The sequence below is a fragment of the Eleutherodactylus coqui genome, chromosome 9 (genome assembly GCF_035609145.1).
Source record: "Eleutherodactylus coqui strain aEleCoq1 chromosome 9, aEleCoq1.hap1, whole genome shotgun sequence".
Classification (NCBI taxonomy): domain Eukaryota; kingdom Metazoa; phylum Chordata; class Amphibia; order Anura; family Eleutherodactylidae; genus Eleutherodactylus; species Eleutherodactylus coqui.
The window spans coordinates 13,480,917-13,506,191 of NC_089845.1; the positions used below are offsets into that span (position 1 = coordinate 13,480,917).

A 25,275-nucleotide genomic window follows, 5' to 3' on the forward strand; every position below is an offset into this window, starting at 1 on the left:
AGATATACACGAAAGGTTGTTACACATGGGCTGTAAAAAAAATACCGTGTTAATACACAACAGGACAATATTTTAAAATCAACAGGAAGAAATTAACAGAAAGTTAGCCGATTTGGATATCAGTCCCATGTTCTGATTGGCGGAGACCCAGAAACAGAGGGACAATCCATAAGCCGCAGCATGGCTCTATGGATTGACAACTTGGATAAAGAAGGCACTCCGTTTTAAAGCCTCCGCAGAACCACACCCCCGATGGCCTTGTCCTGACATCATCAAGGTGGGTTGAATATATGCGGGGAAAATCTATAGAAAACCCAGATTTAATATTTCAGCCATATTTCCCCGGGAGGCGCTCCAATGGGGAAGATATGGCAGTTATGTTTACGAATCCATAGATTCTAAGCATGATACGTACATTAGGCCCAGGTATGAAGATATGCCATTCGAGGTGTTCTGGGCCTCAGGCGTGTGTGTGAATGCGTTTTATTCGGCTGGGCCACCTGGTTCTGAAAATATATTTCATATCACGCCAGCCCTTCAGATGACCCAGTAACCTCTACTAAAAGATACTCAATAAACATACTTGTATTGATTTGTCTGTGTGAACTGGCTGATACAATATCTTGGTGGGGGGCATTTAGCACTTCCGTGTTAATGGCTAGTTGTATTGCCAGTGGAGCAAGACCCCCTGGGCTCTTGTACATCAAAAGACCCGGCAGATGCAAGAGAGGGGGGACTGAGATTAGAACATTGAACTCATCTTTCCCAGTATCCTGAGCAGCAAGTTGCTATGGATAGTTGGGGCAGTCTATCAATATTGCTATATCACAGGGCCCACAGCAGGGGCCCGATCACTTTTTGGAACAATGGGCGCACTATTACTTAGTGGGACCACAGCAGGGACACTATTACTGAATAGGACCACTATTACTCTAAGCAAGCACTGAGAATCTCATCAGGGGCTGTGGAGGCAGGATGGTGAGAGCTGGCAGTGGTGAGACATGGCTGGGAGAAATCTTATTAGCTGGTTGGGACCCAAAGAAAACTGAATGCTGATGAGTCCAGAGACATGGCGTCTGGCAGTGAGTGCACTGTAGGGCGGTATTCGGGTATATGATGACTGTAGACATGGCGTCTGGCAGTGAGAGCACTGTAGGGCGGTATTCGGGTATATGATGACTGTAGACATGGCGTCCGGCAGTGAGTGCACTGTTGGGCGGTATTCGGGTATATGATGACTGTAGACATGGCGTCTGGCAGTGAGTGCACTGTAGGGCGGTATTCGAGTATATGATGACTGTAGACATGGCGTCTGGCGGTGAGTGCACTGTCGGGTGGTATTCGGGTATATGATGACTGTAGACATGGCGTCTAGCGGTGAGTGCACTGTAGGGCGGTATTCGGGTATATGATGACTGTAGACATGGCGTCTAGCGGTGAGTGCACTGTCGCGTGGTATTCGGGTATATGATGACTGTAGACATGGCGTCTAGCGGTGAGGGCACTGTAGGGCGGTATTCGGGTATATGATGACTGTAGACATGGCGTCTGGCAGTGAGTGCACTGTAGGGCGGTATTCGGGTATATGATGACTGTAGACATGGCGTCTGGCAGTGAGTGCACTGTCAGGCGGTATTTGGGTATATGACTGTAGACATGGCGTCTAGCGGTGAGTGCACTGTAGGGCGGTATTCGGGTATATGACGACTGTAGACATGGCGTCTGGCAGTGAGTGCACTGTTGGGCGGTATGTGAGTATATGATGACTGTAGACATGGCGTCTGGCGGTGAGGGCACTGTAGGGCGGTATTCGGGTATATGATGACTGTAGACATGGCATCTGGCGGTGAGTGCACTGTCGGGTGGTATTCGGGTATATGATGACTGTAGACATGGCGTCTGGCAGTGAGTGCACTGTCAGGCGGTATTCGGGTATATGATGACTGTAGACATGGCGTCTAGCGGTGAGTGCACTGTCGGGAGGTATTCGGGTATATGATGACTGTAGACATGGCGTCTAGCGGTGAGTGCACTGTCGGGTGGTATTCGGGTATATGATGACTGTAGACATGGCGTCTAGCGGTGAGTGCACTGTCGCGTGGTATTCGGGTATATGATGACTGTAGACATGGCGTCTAGCGGTGAGGGCACTGTAGGGCGGTATTCGGGTATATGATGACTGTAGACATGGCGTCTGGCAGTGAGTGCACTGTAGGGCGGTATGTGAGTATATGATGACTGTAGACATGGCGTCTGGCAGTGAGTGCACTGTCAGGCGGTATTCGGGTATATGATGACTGTAGACATGGCGTCTAGCGGTGAGGGCACTGTAGAGCGGTATGTGAGTATATGATGACTATAGACCGGCAATCGGACTGCTTGGCACTGGCCATATAAAGAATATATTCTGGGTTTGTATGTATATTGAATAAACAAGAATGGAAGGCCACGATGCCAGATTACAGCGAACCGTGGCGGCCATGACCAGACAATGTTGTCAGTAATGTGTGCGGCCATGGGTTGGCAGTGTAGCCAGCCGCAGTATACATTTCCACCACTAGGGTGTGTTTACATGGCGAACTCTGATGCACAATTTTCCACACGGATTCAGCTTCTAAACACTGGCAGACATCACTGGCTGTTCTGCTGCGGGGTCCGCTGCAGGTCCGCTCTGTGTGTGGGCGATATCTGCCGCCTGAAGTGACATGCGCATAATCATCTAGAAAATTCTGGAAGAGTATGTTGCCCACTGACAAGGCTAATACTGTGTGCAGGCGCAATCACTGAGGAAGATTCTAGGGGGAATTCCCCGTGTAAACATTTTAGGGTGGGCCGCTACCCATGGGCCCCTGCTGTGCGCTAGCTCCCCGGGCTCACACTTGCCCGCTGGCCTCTGGTCACACTTATGCTCTTGTATACACCAGCACAGAGCCTGCAGTCCATCCCTCAGGGGTCCCACCGCCAGACCTCCACTCCTCAGGGGTCCTGCCAGCTGGTCTTCGCCTATCAAGGGTCTCCGTTTGGTCTCCGCCCCTTAGAGGTTTCTGTTTGGTCTCCGCCCCTCAGAGGTCTCCACCCCTCAGGGGTTTCCGTTTGGTCTCCGGCCCTCAGGGTTCCTGCGGTCTGCTCTCCGCCGTCGTTTGGTGTTCACCCCTCAGGGGTCCCACTGCCTGATCTCCGCCCCTCTGGTGTCCCGTCGGATGGTGTCCATCTCTCAAGGGTCCCGCTGGCATATTTGTAGTTTCCGCTTAGGTTAAGCGGCGCTGCTGATTAGAGCCACCTGATTGGCTCTTCAGCACCACGTGACTACACAGCGTGCACGTGTATTGCCTTCAGCAGCCCTGCACTACACACTACAGTTAAGCAGACGTGCGCTACACACTACACTTAAGCAGCACGGGGTTAGGTTTACGGTTAGGATTACCTAAACCTAACCCTAACCCCAAACCTAACCCTAAACCCTAACCCCGTGCTGCTTAACTGTAGTGTGTAGTGCAGGACTGCTGAAGGCAATGCGCGTGCACGCTGTGTAGTCACGTGGTGCCGAAGAGCCAATCAGGTGGCTCTAATCAACAGCGCTGCTTAACCTAAGCGTAAACTACAAATATGCGTAGCGCTGTCAGGCGTCCGCCCCTCAGGGGTTCCGCTGTCCGACGTCCACCTCTCAGGGGTCCCGCTGTCCGACGTCCACCTCTCAGGGGTCCCGCAGCCTGGTCTCGGTCCATCAGAGGTCTTTTTGGTGTCCGCCCCTCTGGTGGTCCCGCAGGCAGGTGTCTCCATCCCGCAAGGGTCCCACCGCCTGCTGTATTTGCCCCTCAGGGGGCCTCTAGCTGCTCTCTGCCCCTCATGGGTCCTGCCGCCTGGTGTATTTGCCCCTCAGGGGTCTCCGTTCGGTGTCGCCCATCTTGCGGTTGCTGCCTCCGTTCCTCCGCCTCCCGCACGTCCTCCTCCTCCTCCTGCCGGGGTCAACGCGGCACATGATCTGCTGGGAAGGAAGAAGGCGGCCGGCTGTGAGGAGAGGAGGGGCGGCTATAATACGGCAGGACGGCTCCGGCAAAGTGAGAGGAAGCGGCTGCAGGGACGGCGGCGGCGGGATGAGTCCTCGGGGCGCAGCTACACGGTGAGAGGAGAGACGGGAGTAACGGGACGGGGATCTCCATCACTGCGTGCCGGGCGCCGGTGACCCCCCTCTGTCACTGTACAACCGCCCCCCCCCCCCCCCCATCTGTGTGTGATATTCCCCCCCCCCCCCTGTCTGCGTGTGACATTAATCCCCCCCCCCCCCCGTCTGCGTGTGACATTAATCCCCCCCCCCCCGTCTGCGTGTGACATTAATCCCCCCCCCCCGTCTGCGTGTGACATTATTCCCCCCCCCGTCTGCGTGTGACATTATTCCCCCCCCCCTGTCTGCGTGTGACATTACCCCCCCCGTCTGCGTGTGACATTACCCCCCCCCTGTCTGCGTGTGACATTACCCCCCCCTGTCTGCGTGTGACATTACCCCCCCCCGTCTGCGTGTGACATTACCCCCCCCCGTCTGCGTGTGACATTACCCCCCCTGTCTGCGTGTGACATTACCCCCCCTGTCTGCGTGTGACATTACCCCCCCCCTGTCTGCGTGTGACATTACCCCCCCCCTGTCTGCGTGTGACATTACCCCCCCCCCTGTCTGCGTGTGACATTACCCCCCCCCCTGTCTGCGTGTGACATTACCCCCCCCTGTCTGCGTGTGACATTACCCCCCCCTGTCTGCGTGTGACATTACCCCCCCCCTGTCTGCGTGTGACATTACCCCCCCCCTGTCTGCGTGTGACATTACCCCCCCCCTGTCTGCGTGTGACATTACCCCCCCCCTGTCTGCGTGTGACATTACCCCCCCCCCTGTCTGCGTGTGACATTACCCCCCCCCTGTCTGCGTGTGACATTACCCCCCCCCTGTCTGCGTGTGACATTACCCCCCCCTGTCTGCGTGTGACATTACCCCCCCCTGTCTGCGTGTGACATTACCCCCCCCTGTCTGCGTGTGACATTACCCCCCCCTGTCTGCGTGTGACATTACCCCCCCCTGTCTGCGTGTGACATTACCCCCCCCTGTCTGCGTGTGACATTACCCCCCCCTGTCTGCGTGTGACATTACCCCCCCCTGTCTGCGTGTGACATTACCCCCCCCTGTCTGCGTGTGACATTACCCCCCCCTGTCTGCGTGTGACATTACCCCCCCCTGTCTGCGTGTGACATTACCCCCCCCTGTCTGCGTGTGACATTACCCCCCCCTGTGTGCGTGTGACATTACCCCCCCCTGTCTGCGTGTGACATTACCCCCCCCTGTCTGCGTGTGACATTACCCCCCCCCCCTGTCTGCGTGTGACATTACCCCCCCCCTGTCTGCGTGTGACATTACCCCCCCCCTGTCTGCGTGTGACATTACCCCCCCCCTGTCTGCGTGTGACATTACCCCCCCCCCTGTCTGCGTGTGACATTACCCCCCCCCCCTCGTCTGCGTGTGACATTACCCCCCCCCCTGTCTGCGTGTGACATTACCCCCCCCCCCTGTCTGCGTGTGACATTACCCCCCCCCTGTCTGCGTGTGACATTACCCCCCCCCCCCTGTCTGCGTGTGACATTACCCCCCCCCCTGTCTGCGTGTGACATTACCCCCCCCCCCTGTCTGCGTGTGACATTACCCCCCCCCCTGTCTGCGTGTGACATTACCCCCCCCCTGTCTGCGTGTGACATTACCCCCCCCTGTCTGCGTGTGACATTACCCCCCCCCTGTCTGCGTGTGACATTACCCCCCCCCCTGTCTGCGTGTGACATTACCCCCCCCCCTGTCTGCGTGTGACATTACCCCCCCCCCTGTCTGCGTGTGACATTACCCCCCCCCCTGTCTGCGTGTGACATTACCCCCCTCCCCTGTCTGCGTGTGACATTACCCCCCCCCCCTGTCTGCGTGTGACATTACCCCCCCCTGTCTGCGTGTGACATTACCCCCCCCCTGTCTGCGTGTGACATTACCCCCCCCCCCCTGTCTGCGTGTGACATTACCCCCCCCCCCTGTCTGCGTGTGACATTACCCCCCCCCCTGTCTGCGTGTGACATTACCCCCCCCCCCCTGTCTGCGTGTGACATTACCCCCCCCCCCCTGTCTGCGTGTGACATTACCCCCCCCCCCCTGTCTGCGTGTGACATTACCCCCCCCCCCGTCTGCGTGTGACATTACCCCCCCCCCCCCGTCTGCGTGTGACATTACCCCCCCCCCCTGTCTGCGTGTGACATTACCCCCCCCCCGCCCCTGTCTGCGTGTGACATTACCCCCGCCCCTGTCTGCGTGTGACATTACCCCCCCCTGTCTGCGTGTGACATTACCCCCCCCCTGTCTGCGTGTGACATTACCCCCCCCCTGTCTGCGTGTGACATTACCCCCCCGTCTGCGTGTGACATTACCCCCCGTCTGCGTGTGACATTACCCCCCGTCTGCGTGTGACATTACCCCCCCGTCTGCGTGTGACATTACCCCCCCGTCTGCGTGTGACATTACCCCCCCGTCTGCGTGTGACATTACCCCCCCCCCCCGTCTGCGTGTGACATTACCCCCCCAGTCTGTGTGACATTACCCCCCCCCCCCCCAGTCTGTGTGACATTACCCCCCCCCCCCGTCTGTGTGTGACATTACCCCCCCCCCCGTCTGTGTGTGACATTACCCCCCCCCCGTCTGCGTGTGACATTACCCCCCCCCCCCTGTCTGCGTGTGACATTACCCCCCCCCCTGTCTGCGTGTGACATTACCCCCCCCCCCCCTGTCTGCGTGTGACATTACCCCCCCCCCCCTGTCTGCGTGTGACATTACCCCCCCCGCCCCTGTCTGCGTGTGACATTACCCCCCCCGCCCCTGTCTGCGTGTGACATTACCCCCGCCCCTGTCTGCGTGTGACATTACCCCCGCCCCCGTCTGCGTGTGACATTACCCCCCCGTCTGCGTGTGACATTACCCCCCCGTCTGCGTGTGACATTACCCCCCCGTCTGCGTGTGACATTACCCCCCCGTCTGCGTGTGACATTACCCCCCCGTCTGCGTGTGACATTACCCCCCCGTCTGCGTGTGACATTACCCCCCCGTCTGCGTGTGACATTACCCCCCCGTCTGCGTGTGACATTACCCCCCCCCCCCGTCTGCGTGTGACATTACCCCCCCCGTCTGCGTGTGACATTACCCCCCCCCCCCGTCTGTGTGTGACATTACCCCCCCCCCGTCTGTGTGTGACATTACCCCCCCCCCCCCGTCTGTGTGTGACATTACCCCCCCCCCCGTCTGTGTGTGACATTACCCCCCCCCCCCGTCTGTGTGTGACATTACCCCCCCCCCCCCCGTCTGTGTGTGACATTATTCCCCCCCCCCTCCCGTCTGTGTGTGACATTATTCCCCCCCCCCTCCCGTCTGTGTGTGACATTATTCCCCCCCCCCTCCCGTCTGTGTGTGACATTATTTCCCCCCCCCCCTCCCGTCTGTGTGTGACATTATTTCCCCCCCCCCCTCCCGTCTGTGTGTGACATTATTCCCCCCCCCCCCCCTCCCGTCTGTGTGTGACATTATTCCCCCCCCCTCCTGTCTGTGTGTGACATTATTCCCCCCCCCCCCCCCCCCCCGTCTGTGTGTGACATTATTCCCCCCCCCCCCCCCTCCCGTCTGTGTGTGACGTCCGGGCGGTACGGCATCGCTGCTTCGCCGCCGTATGACGTCCGGGCGGTACGGTATCGCTGCTCCGCTGCCGTATGGCGTCCGGGCGATATGGTATATGTGGTTTGCAGCCGCACCGTTTTTATAACACCACATAATATTTTGGAAAATTTTCATAAGTTTCGAAGTGGAGAGAGATGGGGAAAAAAACATGGGGCTGTGTGAGGGCGAACGTCTCACAGTGTGACCTGTAGCTTTTAGTCACAGTTTTGGGGTACATATGACCTTTTGATTGCTTTTTATTATTTTTTTTCTTGGAGACTGGGGTTACTGAAATAAAAAAGATCACAGTTCTCGTATAGCCTTCTATTGCGGTTTCCGTGAAGTCACCCGCACGGACTGTCCGTGGTATTGCTCAAGCAGTGAAGGAATAGAACATTCCCCTCCCCTCTCCGCTCCGTGAACGCATTTTAAATTGCAGCATGTTCTGTTTTTCAGCAGAATCCACACGGACTTCTATTGACGTCAATGGAAGCCATCCAGCCCGCAGCCAATCCACGATTGACATTGCGGAACGGCCACGGGTACCTGCGTCACCGCCTGGCGATGGCACAGGACAAACATGTTAAAAAAAATAAAAAATCTGTACTGCACGTGGCCAGTGGCAATACACGAGAAATAAGGTCCATGGGGCCGCTGGCCACTGTAGGTGTCGGCTGTCCTCACATGAGAGCCCAGATGAAGGAAGAGCTGCTGTGTAAGACCATGTTCACATGGGGTTGATATGTCCCAGATTTTCAGGGTGGACCCTCTGCACGCACGATCTGCGGCATTTACAGAAGCAGCAAATATGACATTTTTTAAAATGTTGTCCTCTTGGGCTGCAGGAAAAATGTGCCCAAAACCCGTGCAGCCTTTGTATCCGCAGCACCTCAATGTCATTGCCGTTTACAACACCTCAATGAGGGTAAATTCCACACCAAATCTGCATTAAATAAAATAAATCTTGGTATTTTTATAGCGCCGAGTTATTCCGCAGCGCTTTCAGGTAATTATTGCTTATTACCCCCCCCCCCACCACCAAACTGGGGGCTCATTTTACCGACCTCGAAAGGATGGAAGGCTGAGTCAACCTTGAGCCGGCTACCTGAATCATGCGGGGATTGAAGTTGCAACCTTCAGGTCGTAGGCGAGAGCTTACGCTCTGCGCCACACGAGGCTCTAGCATTAAAAACTGCATCAAAATCCACACCGAATGGAATGAGTTTTGATGCAGACCTTCAGCTGTGGAATCTCCACTGCGGACATGCCACAGCAAAACCGCCCTATGTGACTATAACCTAAAAGTTGCTTCTAGGAGAGGAGGGTCGGCCCACCCCGGCCACCCCCAGGTTGCATGTAGCTAAGGCCAGCCTTGATGAGACCTCACATTTTTAACCCTGGTGTGATATCCTGGGGTCCATTTGACCTCCGCCTTGTTTATTGCAGTCCACGGAGTTAAAGGAAAAGCATGTTATTTCCCAAACTACCCCACGGGGTATATAGGTGTTCTTCATTATCTTGTTTGTATCCCTTGATGTCTTCTGTCCGTGGTGTGTGTAGTCTTCGCTTTCTTCTTAAACTATAGGCCATTGTGTAAACCTATTTATTCTACAGTAAAACAAGTCAGTCCTGTACATGTTTGACCAGCGGTACTGTAGGTGGACGTTACCATGGCAACCACTTCTATACAGAACAGTGATGTGGCGCACAGGCAATGAAATCACTTTGTAAGGGTGTGTTTTCTAGAATTGGTTTACATGAACTATGATTCTATTCAGTTGCATGAGCCCTAATTATATCAGTGGGTAACCCCCCTTAGTGGAGGGGTGGCTCCCCTCTATGACTTGCGTGAACAGCCAGGCCCAGAATACGCAGGACTGCGGTCATGTGCGGCCAACTCATGTGGAGGAACCAAATTTTAGAGGATTAACATTTATGGCTGTGTCCCATTTTTTTTTTGTTGTTGTTAAAAACCAACCCTTCAGTCTCTCCTGGCGTTGCCCTTCAGTCTCTCCTGGCGTTGCCCTTCAGTCTCTCCTGGCGTTGCCCTTCAGTCTCTCCTGGCGTTGCCCTTCAGTCTCTCCTGGCGTTGCCCTTCAGTCTCTCCTGGCGTTGCCCTTCAGTCTCTCCTGGCGTTGCCCTTCAGTCTCTCCTGGCGTTGCCCTTCAGTCTCTCCTGGCGTTGCCCTTCAGTCTCTCCTGGCGTTGCCCTTCAGTCTCTCCTGGCGTTGCCCTTCAGTCTCTCCTGGCGTTGCCCTTCAGTCTCTCCTGGCGTTGCCCTTCAGTCTCTCCTGGCGTTGCCCTTCAGTCTCTCCTGGCGTTGCCCTTCAGTCTCTCCAGACTTTCCATCCTATTGGGTTGGATGCGGTTTCTCTCATTGTTTGTGTGTCGGACGACGTCATGCAAGAAGCAGCTGGCTTGTCGGAGAACTTTGCTGACGTGTCCCGCTCATTAGGCCTTTTATTACAGTGTTGTCCCGCCTGTAATTGGGCTCCAAGTTAAATATTAACCTTCGAATTGAATTATGTTTCTTGATTTGTACATTGTTTCTTCTAATACAACTTGCTTGTGGCTGCAGAATACAACAGAGCTACCTTATGGACTAATGCAAGGGATGTATGGACCAGCTCTGCATTATAGGGCACGCTCATGAATCTAGGTAGGGCTTGATGTGTGGAGATCCAAGACCATAGGCTATAGTAGCTGTACCCAACTAAACCTTCTGGGCCACCTCCAGCGCTTCGAGGGAATGAAGATTATCCTTTAACCCTTTCCAATCCACTGTCTAACGTCTGAAGACATTATGATTTAAGGCTGTATAGCTCTGATGTTGGAAGACGTCCGTCAGGGTTCTCTTACTGTATATTGCCAGCCTCTCTGCTGTCAGAGCCTATCCAACGTGTCACCTCATGCAGTACTGGCTTTAGGGGGCAGATAGTGCTGTTGTATAACGGCAGAAAAAGAGTAAGCCCCCTAGGAAAACCAGGATACAAATTGGATTGGAAGGGGTTAAAGGCAGGTATGCTTTCTCCACTAACACACGCCATGTGCCTTAATTGTTACTTTACTGTGATGAATCAAGTTACAATAAAGTAAGAGAACTGCCCTATGGGCCTCCTCAGTGATAAGTAGCACTAAAGAGAGTTATCATGTTGCAGGTAATTGCTGCCTTTTTCATGTTTCAGCTTTATACAGTTGTGTTCTTTCTTGTTCTTCGTAGTGTTGTATCTACAACAGAATAACCCTGGGCTGTGTACCATCCCACCACAGACGGCACCACTTGACCAACCCTTTGTACAATGCTGTGTCTTTCTTCTTTCAGACTTAGTTGAGCTGGTGCGTGGTCAGATGCCATGAGGATCCACCTGAGGAGATGCTCACTCATTGTGAAGACCGTTGCATTAGTCGGATTCTTCACCATTTCCTATATGGTGGTGGAACTTTCTGTGTCTTCGTTCTCCTCCTTGGAGAAGGACCATACTACAAAAAAGAAGTTGGAGAGAGCTTTACCTGCGACTAAGGAGAAAGTTGAGGACTTGAGCCGTCCCTTGTACATTAAACCTCTCCCAAACCCAAATGCCCTTGGAGAGTGGGGCAAAGCGGCTCACCTACAGCTTAATTCTGCTGAAAAGAAGATGCAAGAGGAAAGCATTGAAAAATACGCTATTAATATTTATCTGAGTGAACAGTTATCGCTGCATCGGCACATCCAGGATAACCGGATGTATGAGTAAGTGATCATATGTACACATATACCCGTGTTACTACGCCTATATCTCTCTGGAACCAGGGCAGCAGCGACTACATGAGAAAGCTTATGTGTGTAAATATATCAGCTCGTTTAGCCTCTGCCGTAGGGATGTCCTAGTGTCTGGTTAGGCCAGTTGTTTTTGTTTTTTTGTTTTGGACTGGAGTGAAATTGAGCTTTTAGGCCCCAGCTCAATCCCAGGTGTTCATAGTAGCCATATATTTACACATTGGCCTGTGTGTGTAGTCATATAGCTTGAATTAAATACAGATGTAACCTTTTTGGATCAATTATACATCATTATTTGCTGGATTAATCATAACCTTGAATGCCTCTTTGTTGTTGGATAAGCACTTGCCACTACTAGTTCTTGGGGTAGGGCATTGTATAGTTTGAGTACTTGAACTGTAAAGAACCCTCTCCTACATCAATGTATAAACTACCTTTCTCATATACCACCTCTTGTGCGGATTATGATGGGATTTTTAGAGAGTTAAAGGGGTTGTCCCGCGCCGAAACGGGTTGTTTTTTTTTTCAACAGCCCCCCCCCCGTTTGGCGCGAGACAAACCCGATGCAGGGACCTAAAAAAAAATCCGCACAGCGCTTACCTGAATCCCCGCGCTCCGGTGACTTCTTACTTACCGGCTGAAGATGGCCGCCGGGATCTTCTCCCTCGGTGGACCGCAGGGCTTCTGTGCGGTCCATTGCCGATTCCAGCCTCCTGATTGGCTGGAATCGGCACGGGGCGGAGCTACACGGAGCCGCTCTCTGGCACGAGCGGCCCCATTGAGAAAAGACCACCGGACTGCGCAAGCGCGTCTAATCCAGCGATTAGACGCTGAAAATTAGACGGCACCATGGAGACGTGGACACTAGCAACGGAACAGGTAAGTGAATAATTTCTGATAACTTCTGTATGGCTCATAATTAATGTACATTACAAAGTGCATTAATATGGCCATACAGAAGTGTATAGACCCACTTGCTTTCGCGGGACAACCCCTTTAATACTATATTGGACTCATGGGTATCTATTTTTTCTCATTGGCTGACATGGCGCTCGATTAACCAATCGGTGCATTAGCTTGCTGGAGGCGGGGTATTCAAGTACCGCTACCAGAAAGAACTGCTCCGTCGGCGTGCTGGAGGACATGGCAGCCTGCAGCGCCGACGGAGACCCGAACGCCGACTGCTAGGTAAGTATTACAGAACACTGCACCTCTTTTCAGGCAAAAATTAATAGTCTCCACCCCCTGAGTTTAGGGACCACCGACCACTGGAGGTAAAGTCTGCAGTATGGAAAACTGGTGATGAATGCCCTCTATAACTCATACCATGGCCAGAAATGGTGCTTTTACTTATGTTCACACAGGAGACCTCTTATTCTGAATGGTCATGTCAAAGGACAGGTCCAGTCTAACCAGTCCTTTACCCGAGTGCGTACATTGTGCCCCATGCGGGCATCTGTAGCTTCAGTGCCAGTCTTTTATATGGTAATGTATCAAACTCTCACAAGTCAGCCGCTTGACCAACACCCAGATCTGCACTCATCTCATAGAAGCCAGCATGACCTGGCCTTCATGAATCCCTGCTTGTATTAGATGAATCACTGTCATAGACGTTGTAGGTCAGCCCTTAGAATACCTTCAGATATTGTACACTTACCGCATGGCCGTCACGCTGGTCGCACCCTCATTATTGGGACAGTTTCTGCCTCCAACCCTGCAGCACTGATGAGACACAAAGCCATTACCAACTCTGTACCCGTGGCTGAATGCTGGCGGGCCGGGTCCTTCCTCAGTATTTCACTTGCTCAGACAGTTGGTAATTATGAGGGAAGAATCTTGAGTTCTCCTGAATATATAATGCTGCATATTACGCCCGTAAATAATAAGCTTATAATACGCTCCATAAATATACCGTGTGAAGGAGCCCTAGGAGCGGCTCCACACTGCTGGGATTACTTTGTCAGAAAACTCTGTTTCCAGAGCGTCATCCCGACGGCCCCATTACATATGGAGGTTGCCCTCTGACCCAGGTAGGGACAGGAAGAGTTTAAAAGCACCTCCCTTTCCACCCGTACTTCAGTGTCTTCCTGTCCCTACGGTGGGACAGAGGAGCAGCTCCAGAGCTGCAGGAGATAGGAAGCTGCGGAGGCAAGAAGACTTACCGCAAAGAAATACTTACCGCACGCTGTGCGGCCCCCCTGGAGGGGTAGAGGCCGGGGCCGCACACTCAAGAGTCCCTGCATCCCCGACCTGCGCCGCCGACGGAGCCGTCAGTCGCCTAGTAGCGCTGGTCTCCCTCGCGCCGATCGCATGTTCCGACCGCCGCTGCTGTGATGGGATAGTTCCTCCTGGCAGGGGAACGGCAGCGGCGGCCTCCCTGGACCTCGGGCGCATAGCGGTGACGTCATCCGGCGTGGTGACGTCACGCGCGCAACGTAGGGGGCGTGGCTACCGGCGAAAACCCGGAAATGGCGCCAAATTCGAAAATCCTCCCCATAAAAGCAGGCTAAACTCCATGGAGGTTCCTGCTGACTGCCAGACAAGTGTATGTGAGTATGTCTACCCGCGACAGCTCAGCACGTGAGGGAGAGATTGACACCCTACCAACTGTAAGTAGGCTATACGCCAAAACATGCGCAAATGGTCACTTGTACAGCGGATGCATATATGTTCCCTTTCTTGTCTCCCCTCTCCCCCACTTTCATGGGTAGATGGATAAGGAGGGTCCAAAGAAAATGGACCCGAGGAAAAAATCGAAAAAATGCGTCCTCTGCAACAAAAGGCTCGAGGAGAGCTATAAAAAACCCCTATGCGAGGAGTGAGTGTATTACCGCAAGTAATGCTCCTGAATCCAACGCTTGCACTGCTATAACAGTGAATTGCTCTGCCTTCACAGATGCACGGGGAAAATTCTCGCAGAGGAGAAAGCAGCATTCAAATCCGATATCCGCTGCATGATAAGGGAAGAGCTGCAGGCTTCCATGGCGTCCCTTCCCCAGGCCCAGCCAGGTCCGTCACGGGTCCCTAAAAGACCTAGACAGACCGAGTCGGCGAGTTCGATCTCCGGTGAATCGCTGGAGCTCCTATCCGAAGGGGAATTAGAGGACCCACCGGTTCCCATAGAAGACGAGAAGAAATATTACTTCTCATCAAACGACATTGCGCACCTCATCAAGGCGGTGAGGGAAACAATGCAAATTGAGGAAGATAACCCGTTGAGAACAATCCAGGATGAGATGTTTGGCGGCCTCCGATCTAGAAGAAAGATCATGTTCCCAGTCAACCAGACGCTGCAACAAGTGATCACAGATGAATGGCAGGAACCAGAAAAAAGGATCACTGTTCCAAAAGAGATCCGAAACCGGCTCGCATTCGCTACCGAGGACGTCCGCCTGTACAGGGAAACCCCCAAGGTGGACATCCAGATCGCAAAAGTGGCCAAGAAGACCCTCTTGCCCTTCGAGGACACCTCCCAGCTATCCGATCCGATGGATAAAAAAATCGACGGATTAATGAAGAAAGCCTGGGAGGCAACATCCCTCACCATCGAGGCTAACATAGCCTCAACCTCAGTGGCTAGATCCATGACGCTCTGGCTAAACAGGCTAGAAGCCTCCATAAAGGATCGGGCCCCCAGAGAGGAGTTGGCCAGCTGTCTCCCCCTCTTAAAAATGGCTACCGCCTTCCTGGCTGACGCATCAGCGGAGACGGTAAGATACGGGGCAAAAACCGGAGTCCTCAGCAACTCAGCGAGAAGGGCACTATGGCTGAAGACTTGGGCCGCAGACATTACATCCAAAAATAAGCTCTGCGCCATCCCCTTCCAAGGGGAATATATGTTTGGGCCCGTCCTGGACAAAATCCTGGAAAAAGTCGGCGACAAGAGTAAAACCCTGCCTGACAGACAACCTTTCAGGAAACCATCCTTCCCGAAGAGGACGCGCCAGCCTCCTCCCGAAGTTAAAGGGAAAGGGAAGACTGGAAGATGGTCGTACCCCAAGGGAGGTCGGGGTAAGGAAGTCCAACCCTCCCCTGAACAAACAGGGGGTAGATTAGCGGGCTATCTAAGCCAGTGGCAAGGGGTAACGTCTAACCCCTGGGTACTCCGAATAATCGAAGTAGGGTACCAAATTGAATTCCACTCGCTACCCCCTAGGAGATTCCTTATAACCTCCCCGGGGTCCCTACAGGAACAAGGGAACCTCATAAAAGGCGTTCAGGAACTTAAGGACCTAGGGGTCATTGCGCAAGTCCCCGATCACGAAAGGGGTGAGGGATTCTATTCCCCCCTATTTCTAATAAAAAAACCGAATGGTTCCATTAGGACTATATTTAATCTTAAAGCCCTAAATAAATTTATCTCGTACAAAAAATTCAAGATGGAAACAGTAAGATCCATCGTCCCACTAATAGATCGAGATAGTGTAATGTGCACCATAGATCTTAAAGATGCATATTACCATGTCCCAATAACGGCAGCCCATCACAAGTACCTGAGGTTTGCTCTGCGGGAGGGAGACAAGATCCAACATTACCAATTCACGGCCCTTCCATTCGGAATCTCCACCGCCCCTCGGGTATTCACGAAAATCGTAATAGAGATGGTAGCCTACTTCAGGCGGAATCAGATCCGCATATTTCCGTATCTGGATGACTTTTTGTTGGTGTCAAGGACGGAAAAGACCATGCGTATAGACCTATCCATGGTCTTATCCACCCTAAACAGTTTAGGGTGGATAGTTAACAAGCAGAAGTCCGACTTGAACCCTGGTACACAAAAGGTGTACCTGGGAGTATTACTAGACTCCCACATCCAGGAATCCCGGCTTCCATCATCTAGGAAGGAAGACCTCACCCAAAGAGAAATCCTTCTGTCAGACTACGGCGGTTTCCATTAGAGAAACAATGAAGGTGCTGGGCATCCTGACGGCTTGCATTCAGATAGTCCCATGGGCACAAGCCCATACCCGGCAATTACAAGGATTTATCCTTGCCAACTGGGACAAACGGCAGACATCCCTGGATAAGAAGGTGAGCCTGTCCGTCCGAGTCAAAGAGTCCCTACGCTGGTGGACCTCACAGAGGAACCTAAGCAAAGGTACCTCTTGGTCACAAGAATCTACCGTACCCATCACAACAGATGCCAGCAAAACGGGATGGGGAGCCCAAGTAGCCGACCAAAATCTACAGGGGATTTGGGACCCCCAAGTGGCTAAACGCTCATCCAATTTCAGAGAACTAAGGGCAATCTGGGAAGCCCTTCAGGCGGCAGAACCCCTTATAAAAGGAAGGCATGTCAAAATCCTAACCGATAATATGACAGCTCTGTCATTTGTTCGTCACCAGGGGGGAACGCGACACCCGCACCTGCAACGACTGGCAACAGAGATACTCCGCTGGGCGGAATCCAACGTGCTGTCCCTCTCAGCGATCCACTTAAAAGGGTCCACAAACGTCGCTGCCGACTTCCTGAGCAGACAGAGCATCCATCCAGGAGAATGGGGACTGAATCAGCGAGTCTTCGACCAACTAATCTGCCAGTGGGGAGAACCGCAGATAGACCTGTTCGCCACGAAGAGAAATTCAAAGTGCCAGGACTTTTACTTGCTGAACCCCAGAGACAATCCACGCGGGGTAGACGCCCTGTCCCAAAGCTGGGACATGGACCTAGCCTACGCCTTTCCTCCTTTTTCCTCCCTTCCCACTGATCCCCCGCACCCTCAGGAAAATCCAAACCAGCCGGGCGTCAGTCATACTAGTTGCCCCTATGTGGGACAAAAGGCCCTGGTATCCCCTGCTAAAAGCCTTGGCGATCCGGGGTCCATTCCTACTACCAGCCGTAGAAGATCTTCTCCTCCAGGGCCCACTAACATACCCAGGGGTCGAGAAATTGAAGCTAGCAGCATGGATGCTGAAACCATGATACTGCGTGGGAAGGGACTCTCCCATAATGTAATTACTACCCTAACAAAAAGCCGTAAACCTATCACGATAGCTATCTACGATAGGATATGGAAAAAATTCACAGAGTTCTGTAAAATAGAGCCAGGGAAAATCCCAGGAATTGACATTCCTGTAATCCTGGAATTTTTGCAGGCAGGCCTAGAAAAAGGCCTTAGTCCTAGAACCCTTAAAGTCCATACAGCAGCACTAGGGTCCTATCTAGATTTTCCCTTGGCAGAACACCGCTGGGTGCGTAGGTTTCTCAAAGGGGCAGAACGGCTTCGACCCTTTGTTAGAGAAACCTTTCCTACCTGGGACCTAAATATAGTCTTAACTAGCTTTTGCCAATCCCCCTTCGAACCCCTCTCACAACTCTCCTTGAGGCTGCTCACACTAAAAGTTACCCTTTTAGTTGCCATAACATCGGCTCGGAGAATAGGGGAATTGCAAGCATTACATTGTATTGAACCATACATGGTAATACAAGACGACAGGATTACCTTCAAACTAGACCCAGCCTTCCTTCCGAAGGTAGTGTCAAAATTTCATAGGGAGCAGACGATCACTCTGCCCTCCTTCTGTCAAAATCCCCGTAACGAGAAAGAGAGAGAATTTCATAACCTAGACGTTAGGAGAGCTGTTCTAGCGTACCTAGAGGCCACCCGCTCTTTCCGTAAAAATAATAACCTCTTCATTCAATTTCAGGGGCTGGCAAAAGGAAAGACGGCAACTAAGAGCACCATCGCGAGGTGGATCAAGACCGCCATCCAAGAGGCATATAAAGCCAGGGGTCTCGACCCTCCGGGAAAAATTAGAGCTCACTCCACTCGCTCTCTTTCCTCCTCTTGGGCAGAAAAAGGCCAGGCGTCTGCCGAGCAGATCTGCAAGGCGGCGACCTGGTCGAGTATACATACATTTACCCGACATTACAGGGTTAACGTCCAGTCGGACAAAGACCTGAGTTACGGACGTAAAGTCCTTCAGGCAGTGGTCCCACCCTAGGGCCACGTATAATTTGGTATACTCCATATGTAATGGGGCCGTCGGGATGACGCTCTGGAAAGACACGGATTACTTACCGGTAGTCCCTTTTCCAGGAGTCATCACGACGGCCCATAGTTCCCTCCCCTTTAAGAATAATTTATGTTCTTTAAATGTAAATATGACCAAATAAAGGTAAAATTTGGTTTAGTAAACATTGTCCACCGTAATGATTTATAAGTCACTGAAGCACGGGTGGAAAGGGAGGTGCTTTTAAACTCTTCCTGTCCCTACCTGGGTCAGAGGGCAACCTCCATATGTAATGGGGCCGTCGTGATGACTCCTGGAAAAGGGACTACCGGTAAGTAATCCGTGTCTTTCTTCGATTTTTGGAGCAGAGAGATGGAATTGAAATTATTTAGACTTTATCAGCATAGTAGGCAGCGCTATTGGTTTAGTTATAACAAAAACCAAAAACTGAAAGTAGCAGAAGCAGGCGGACGACTTTCAACCTGTTCCCCCCCCCCCTTTTTTTTTAAACCCATTGGAATCAACCGTGGGGGGGGGGGGAGGGAAACGGGTTGAAAGTCGTCCGCCTGCTTCTGCAGGGGGGGGGGGGGGTAGTAGAGTTTTTTGTTTTTTTTTAGTTTGTTTGTGGCTTACTTCAATTGTGCCCACGTTCATGGGAATGCCTCATAAAGCCAGCATTGGGCATACAGATTAGTGTAAAGAGAATTTGTGTTTATCAAAGAGAAGACGATCCCAGATCTCGTGCAGAAGTCTGGGCCCAGGAGAAATACAAATCACACCAGCCTGTGCGGTATCAGATGATTTCTAATTTATTCTAAGGTGTTCGAAGCTTATGTACCATAAATGACATCACAGCAAAAGTATCTACCTCCAAGATTAATAAGAATACATAATAGGCTGAAACTAAAATGATTAACATAAGTTACACTTCTTAAGGTGTAACTATAACATACAATGAGACCGTTATGAATTCAGGGAAAAGGAATGCAAGAGATATCAGAAGTCTGTCCTATTTCCTGTGGGCCTCATCTGTAAACATACATACATGGGTGGTCTAGCAGACTGTCTTATCTCGTCTGTCTCATCAGAAAACATGCACTGCTATAGAAGGGTTTCGTTTAACCCCTTCACTACTTATACTAGCAGCATGCTATATATTTCTAGTCTACAATGCAATAAAAGAACAATTAACTGATACATTGATCTACAATTTTCTTAACATTCTCCACTTTAGATCAATACATCAACACAGTATAATAGTAAATACACATATAAAATGACTCTACCAGAGACCCCCTGGCTTCATCAGGCACAAAACTTTATTGCCAGGAGATCCGGGTTCACACTTCAAGACTAAGTATGTAATTATTTCATACAAAAGTATTACATTGATGCATATATATCCATATAATTAGGCCCGCCCCCAAGAGAAGCTTGGCCTTGATTTATTATTATCCGATTGATGCTTCTTTCTTCATATATAAATGATTGTCCATCATGATATAAAATCTTACTTATCGAAGTGTCAGTCAGTGATTTAGAGCAATCCTCCGGTACAATGAGGACACACTGGAATCAAAATGTCCCACTTCAAAATCATCAAAGTAAAATGGCGCTTTCTTCATAGAACTTTTACCCATCACTTGTCAGACAGAGGCGGTCACCTGACCCAGTAAGTCATCTTGTTCTTTGTCATCTTGTATATTTTGGAATATCGTTTTGGTGATGGAAGTGTCAATAAGGTTTTGTAACAGTCCTCAGATACACGGAATACAGCAGCAACCACAGAGTACTAGAATGGAGGCAAATACTGACAGACTAGTGTGGAGTATATGACTTGTGACCAGTGTCTGAACAATCTTTCAACCAGTCCCTGAATAGATCGTCTATGCCAGAGTTATCAGCTGGTTTATTTTATTATGCATTTAACCCTTCCAGTGCTCAGGTATCATCTGGTGCCGTGTTATTGGGAATGATAGTACAAAAATATCCTCCAATAATTTTACAAACTCTGCTAGTAACATATAACGAGAGCCATTCTATTTTGCCATGCAATGAGTAAGGTATGTCCTAGTTGTTCCTCTAGGGCCCTGATTGCATCTCTTGTATAATTAACAAATCTCTGTTGGTTATAGTATGTGTAATTAATCCAGTCTACATCTTTATTCACTGTTACCCACCATGCAAGAAGAGACTCAAACCCCCTGCAGCCATCTGATTTCTCGCCCTATACTCGTCCGGTACCCCCCTGGGACCCCGATGGGTCAGAGGAACCTTTGGGAGAGGTGTTCTCCAGACACGGCCCTTGCTGTTGCCCTCGGAGGTCATGAGGTACATAGGCATTATCAGTTGTACCAAAGCACAATCCCGTTAGGGCCTGTACCTGGCACCTGTTCTAGGCCCGGTCACCACACAACCACCACACGTCTGCGCGTGCTCTCTGTAGCTCAGGCCGTATCCCAGAGACAGCGTGCCCTTTACGATTCTCCTCTCCGCACAGCATCCCTCAGGCAGTCTCCCGTAGTCTGCCTTGGTCCCACTACCAGGTAGCGCGAAGCAAGCATAACCCCAGGATCAGAGACAACAGCAGGTATTTGGTCCATGACCACAGGTGGAAACAGCAAACTCAATGTATAACATGGATCACTTATCTGTGGGGTGTAGGTACAGTTAAAGGGGTTGTCCCGCGAAACAAAATTGGGGTATACACTTCTGTATGGCCATATTAATGCACTTTGTAATGTACATTGTGCATTAATTATGAGCCATACAGAAGTTATTCACTTACCTGTTCCGTTGCTGGCGTCCTCGTCTCCATGGTGCCGTCTAATTTTCAGCGTCTAATCGCCCGATTAGACGCGCTTGCGCAGTCCGGTCTTCTCCGTGTTGAATGGGGCTGCTCGTGCTGGAGAGCTGCTCCTCGTAGCTCCGCCCCGTCATGTGTGCCGATTCCAGCCAATCAGGAGGCTGGAATCGGCAATGGACCGCACAGAAGACCTGCGGTCCACCGAGGGTGAAGATCCCGGCGGCCATCTTCGCAAGGTAAGTAAGAAGTCACCGGAGCGCGGGGATTCGGGTAAGTACTATCCGTTTTTTTTTTTTTCAACACCTGCATCGGGTTTGTCTCGCGCCGAACGGGGGGGGCTATTGAAAAAAAAAAAAAACCCGTTTCGGCGTGGGACAACCCCTTTAAGAAGCTTAATCACACATTTTACGTTCATCACAGCTTGTGGACTTGTCATTAACTTTTATCTACCATGGGGTCAAGGCTTTCTATCTCATAATTATTAATAACATTCTCTATACACAATATTTACTGCATAACATAAAGATTCACACAACTACTACTACTCCAATCATCTGCAGAGTCGCTTGGTCTTCCAACCTTAACAACCCTCCCTCGGGAATTTCTCTTATCAAGGAGAGGTGATGGAGTAAGATAAACCAAGCTTTAACTGTGTCTGGACTCCTACAGCTAACTGCAGTATCATTGTGATATTCTTCCCTTAATAGGCACACTCAGCTCTCACATTATCAACAACTTCATTATTATTTTTCTCTTACATGACATCACATTGAAATCACCATTTAACAATCAAACTCACTGCAAAACAATCACAGAACTGATATGTACACAAATAACAGCAAGAATGTACATTCCCTATTCACACAGGTTTATACTAAACTTCATTCCTGATCATCTTCATTACAAGTTTATTCATATCAAGCAAGCAGAGCATCGCTAGAGTCAGTCACACCCCCTCCCTTCTTCTCACTGAACTCTAAAGCTGAAAGGTGGGGGTGAGGGTGAAACAAGCATTCCCATGTAACACATGATTTAACCATTTGTGAGCTGACCCCACCACACAGAGCAGCACTCAGGCCATTGTCATCTTCATCTAATACTACTGTAGACTTTCATTCCTTCACTGTCTCATCCCTGGACTGTCTGCTTAATGTAATCATCCCTTCTGTCCTGCAGCCTACTATCCCTGATCCTTGTCAGTACTACCGTCACTCATAGCAACCTGTCCCCTCACTACCTGACACTTATCTGAAGGAGACCTTACATATTCCTCTGCTATGACTTAATATCCCGCAGTATCATACTGACCCTATCTTATAGCACACACTTAAGATGAACAACATACAGTTAGGGCCAGAAATATTTGGACAGTAACACAATTTTCGCGAGTTGGGCTCTGCATGCCACCGCATTGGATTTGAAATGAAGCCTCTACAACAGAATTCAAGTGCAGATTGTAACGTTTAATTTAAAGGGTTGAACAAAAATATCTGATAGAAAATGTAGGAATTGTACACATTTCTTTACAAACACTCCACATTTTAGGAGCTCAAAAGTAATTGGACAAATAAACATAACCCAAACAAAATATTTTTTTTTCAATATTTTGTTGCGAATCCTTTGGAGGCAATCACTGCCTTAAGTCTGGAACCCATGGACATCACCAAACGCTGGGTTTCCTCCTTCTTAATGCTTTGCCAGGTCTTTACAGCCGCAGCCTTCAGGTCTTGCTTGTTTGTGGGTCTTTCCGTCTGAAGTCTGGATTTGAGCAAGTGAAATGCATGCTCAATTGGGTTAAGATCTGGTGATTGACTTGGCCATTGCAGAATGTTCCACTTTTTTGCACTCATGAACTCCTGGGTAGCTTTGGCTGTATGCTTGGGGTCATTGTCCATCTGTACTGTGAAGCGCCGTCCGATCAACTTTGCAGCATTTGGCTGAATCTGGGCTGAAAGTATATCCCGGTACACTTCAGAATTCATCCGGCTACTCTTGTCTGCTGTTATGTCATCAATAAACACAAGTGACCCAGTGCCATTGAAAGCCATGCATGCCCATGCCATCACGTTGCCTCCACCATGTTTTACAGAGGATGTGGTGTGCCTTGGATCATGTGCCGTTCCCTTTCTTCTCCAAACTTTTTTCTTCCCATCATTCTGGTACAGGTTGATCTTTGTCTCATCTGTCCATAGAATACTTTTCCAGAACTGGGCTGGCTTCTTGAGGTGTTGTTCGGCAAATTTAACTCTGGCCTGTCTATTTTTGGAATTGATGAATGGTTTGCATCTAGATGTGAACCCTTTCATGGAGTCTTCTCTTTACTGTTGACTTAGAGACAGATACACCTACTTCCCTGAGAGTGTTCTGGACTTCAGTTGATGTTGTGAACGGGTTCTTCTTCACCAAAGAAAGTATGCGGCGATCATCCACTACCGTTGTCTTCCGTGGACGCCCAGGCCTTTTTGAGTTCCCAAGCTCACCAGTGAATTCCTTTTTTCTCAGAATGTACCCGACTGTTGATTTTGCTACTCCAAGCATGTCTGCTATCTCTCTGATGGATTTTTCTTTTTTTTCAGCCTCAGGATGTTCTCCTTCACCTCAATTGAGAGTTCCTTTGACCGCATGTTGTCTGGTCACAGCAACAGCTTCCAAATCCAAAACCACACACCTGGAATCAACCCCAGACCTTTTAACTACTTAATTGATTACAGGTTAATGAGGGAGACGCCTTCTGAGTTAATTGCAGCCCTTAGAGTCCATTGTCCAATTACTTTTGGTCCCTTGAAAAAGAGGAGGCTATGCATTACAGAGCTATGATTCCTAAACCCTTTCTCCGATTTGGATGTGGAAACTCTCATATTGCAGCTGGGAGTGTGCACTTTCAGCCCATATTATATATATAATTGTATTTCTGAACATGTTTTTGTAAACAGCTAAAATAACAAAACTTGTGTCACTGTCCAAATATTTCTGGCCCTAACTGTATCATCAAGACACAGAGGACAGTGATGAAGGGTTCTGACTATTCCTGCACAATTCAGAGAAGACACTAATCACTGGTGTTGTGTACTACAAGTGCAAGCATTGGGATGCTAGGTAGAAGGTACATCTATGGGAGATAAGAAGCCAAGATGGCACCTGGGCGGTGGCCGAAGGTATTACAGCAGGTACTAAAATGGCCGCAGCCCATGACTAGCACTAAGATGGCCGCCAGGGACGTGGCCTGACTAGGAGTACTATCAAGCCAGGCAAGCATCTAGCCACACCTTATTCCTTCGTGTGCAATGCCAACAAGTACCGCATCTGACACATATCTATAATAATCTGTATTTGTATAATGCCAACATATTCCGCAGCGCTTACATAGACAGGCGGGATACAGAAAGACAAAAGTAAAAACATTACAGAACCACAGTTACATAGTAATCAGCTGATGGAAACAATAGGGGTGAGGGTTCTGCTCCAACGAGCTTACATACTACGAATAGTGGGGTCATACAGAAAGTAAAGGGCTGGAGATGTGCACGGTATGGCGGGGTGGAAAGTGAGGGATTCTATACACAGACAATGGTCAGACATTTAGCCATGTGACGGCAGAATCGTTATGACTGCAGGAGCTGATGGCTACCAGGGATTGCAGTCAGTAGGTCAGGGAGCAGATCTACCAGTATGGCGCTCGTCACTTCTTCTATACAAGTTACACTCCACGCTCTCCCAGCATCCCCCATGTGTAGGATCGGGTAATATGATGATCACCTCTGACAATTTCAGGGCTGTCACCAATAGCATTTCCCAGATTCACCAATACACCAAAAAGAAATGCCATTCCTGTCATTTTTGTCCTTACCGAGGAGGCCCTCGGGGAAGGGGTGTGGATTTCTTCACCGGGTTGAGACGAAGACCACCTAATGTGGCCCCCCCCCCCCCCCCCCTTTGAGGTGGGCTTAAACCAGACCCCTCGGCACACTGTCCCTGATCTGCCTGTGTTACCTTATTACAGGTAGATTGGTGAATCTAGATCTGCCATTCAGCAATCCTTATT

General features: G+C 50.5%; 2 protein-coding genes across 3 annotated transcripts in view; both read left to right on the forward strand.

Annotated features, from left to right (window-relative positions):
- Window positions 1-3,630: 3,630 nt before the first annotated feature.
- GALNT4 (polypeptide N-acetylgalactosaminyltransferase 4) overlaps window positions 3,631-25,275 on the forward strand; it is a 105,802-nt gene continuing 84,157 nt past the window's right edge. Inside the window, exons 1-2 of one of the 2 annotated variants that reach the window (XM_066579129.1) lie at window positions 3,631-4,120; window positions 10,937-11,446. In XM_066579129.1, coding sequence (XP_066435226.1) covers window positions 11,070-11,446 — 377 coding nt within the window. In that variant the 5' untranslated portion in view covers window positions 3,631-4,120; window positions 10,937-11,069. The remainder of the gene's footprint in view (window positions 4,121-10,936; window positions 11,447-25,275) is intronic. The other variant, XM_066579128.1, reaches the window with a different exon arrangement.
- Window positions 13,911-18,612, forward strand: LOC136578930 (lamina-associated polypeptide 2, isoforms alpha/zeta-like). The gene is made up of 2 exons (XM_066579131.1): window positions 13,911-15,484; window positions 18,122-18,612. Exons 1-2 carry the CDS (start codon window positions 14,428-14,430, stop codon window positions 18,148-18,150), a joined length of 1,086 nt encoding a protein of 361 aa, XP_066435228.1. The 5' UTR covers window positions 13,911-14,427; the 3' UTR covers window positions 18,151-18,612.

Bases quoted from the DNA above. Each gene is read 5' to 3' on its own strand.
- LOC136578930 (XM_066579131.1), top strand. From the start codon at position 14,428: ATGATAAGGGAAGAGCTGCAGGCTTCCATGGCGTCCCTTCCCCAGGCC. The intron at 15,485-18,121 runs GTAAGGAAGTCC...ATTCAATTTCAG, and splicing joins GTACCCCAAGGGAGGTCGGG to GGGCTGGCAAAAGGAAAGAC.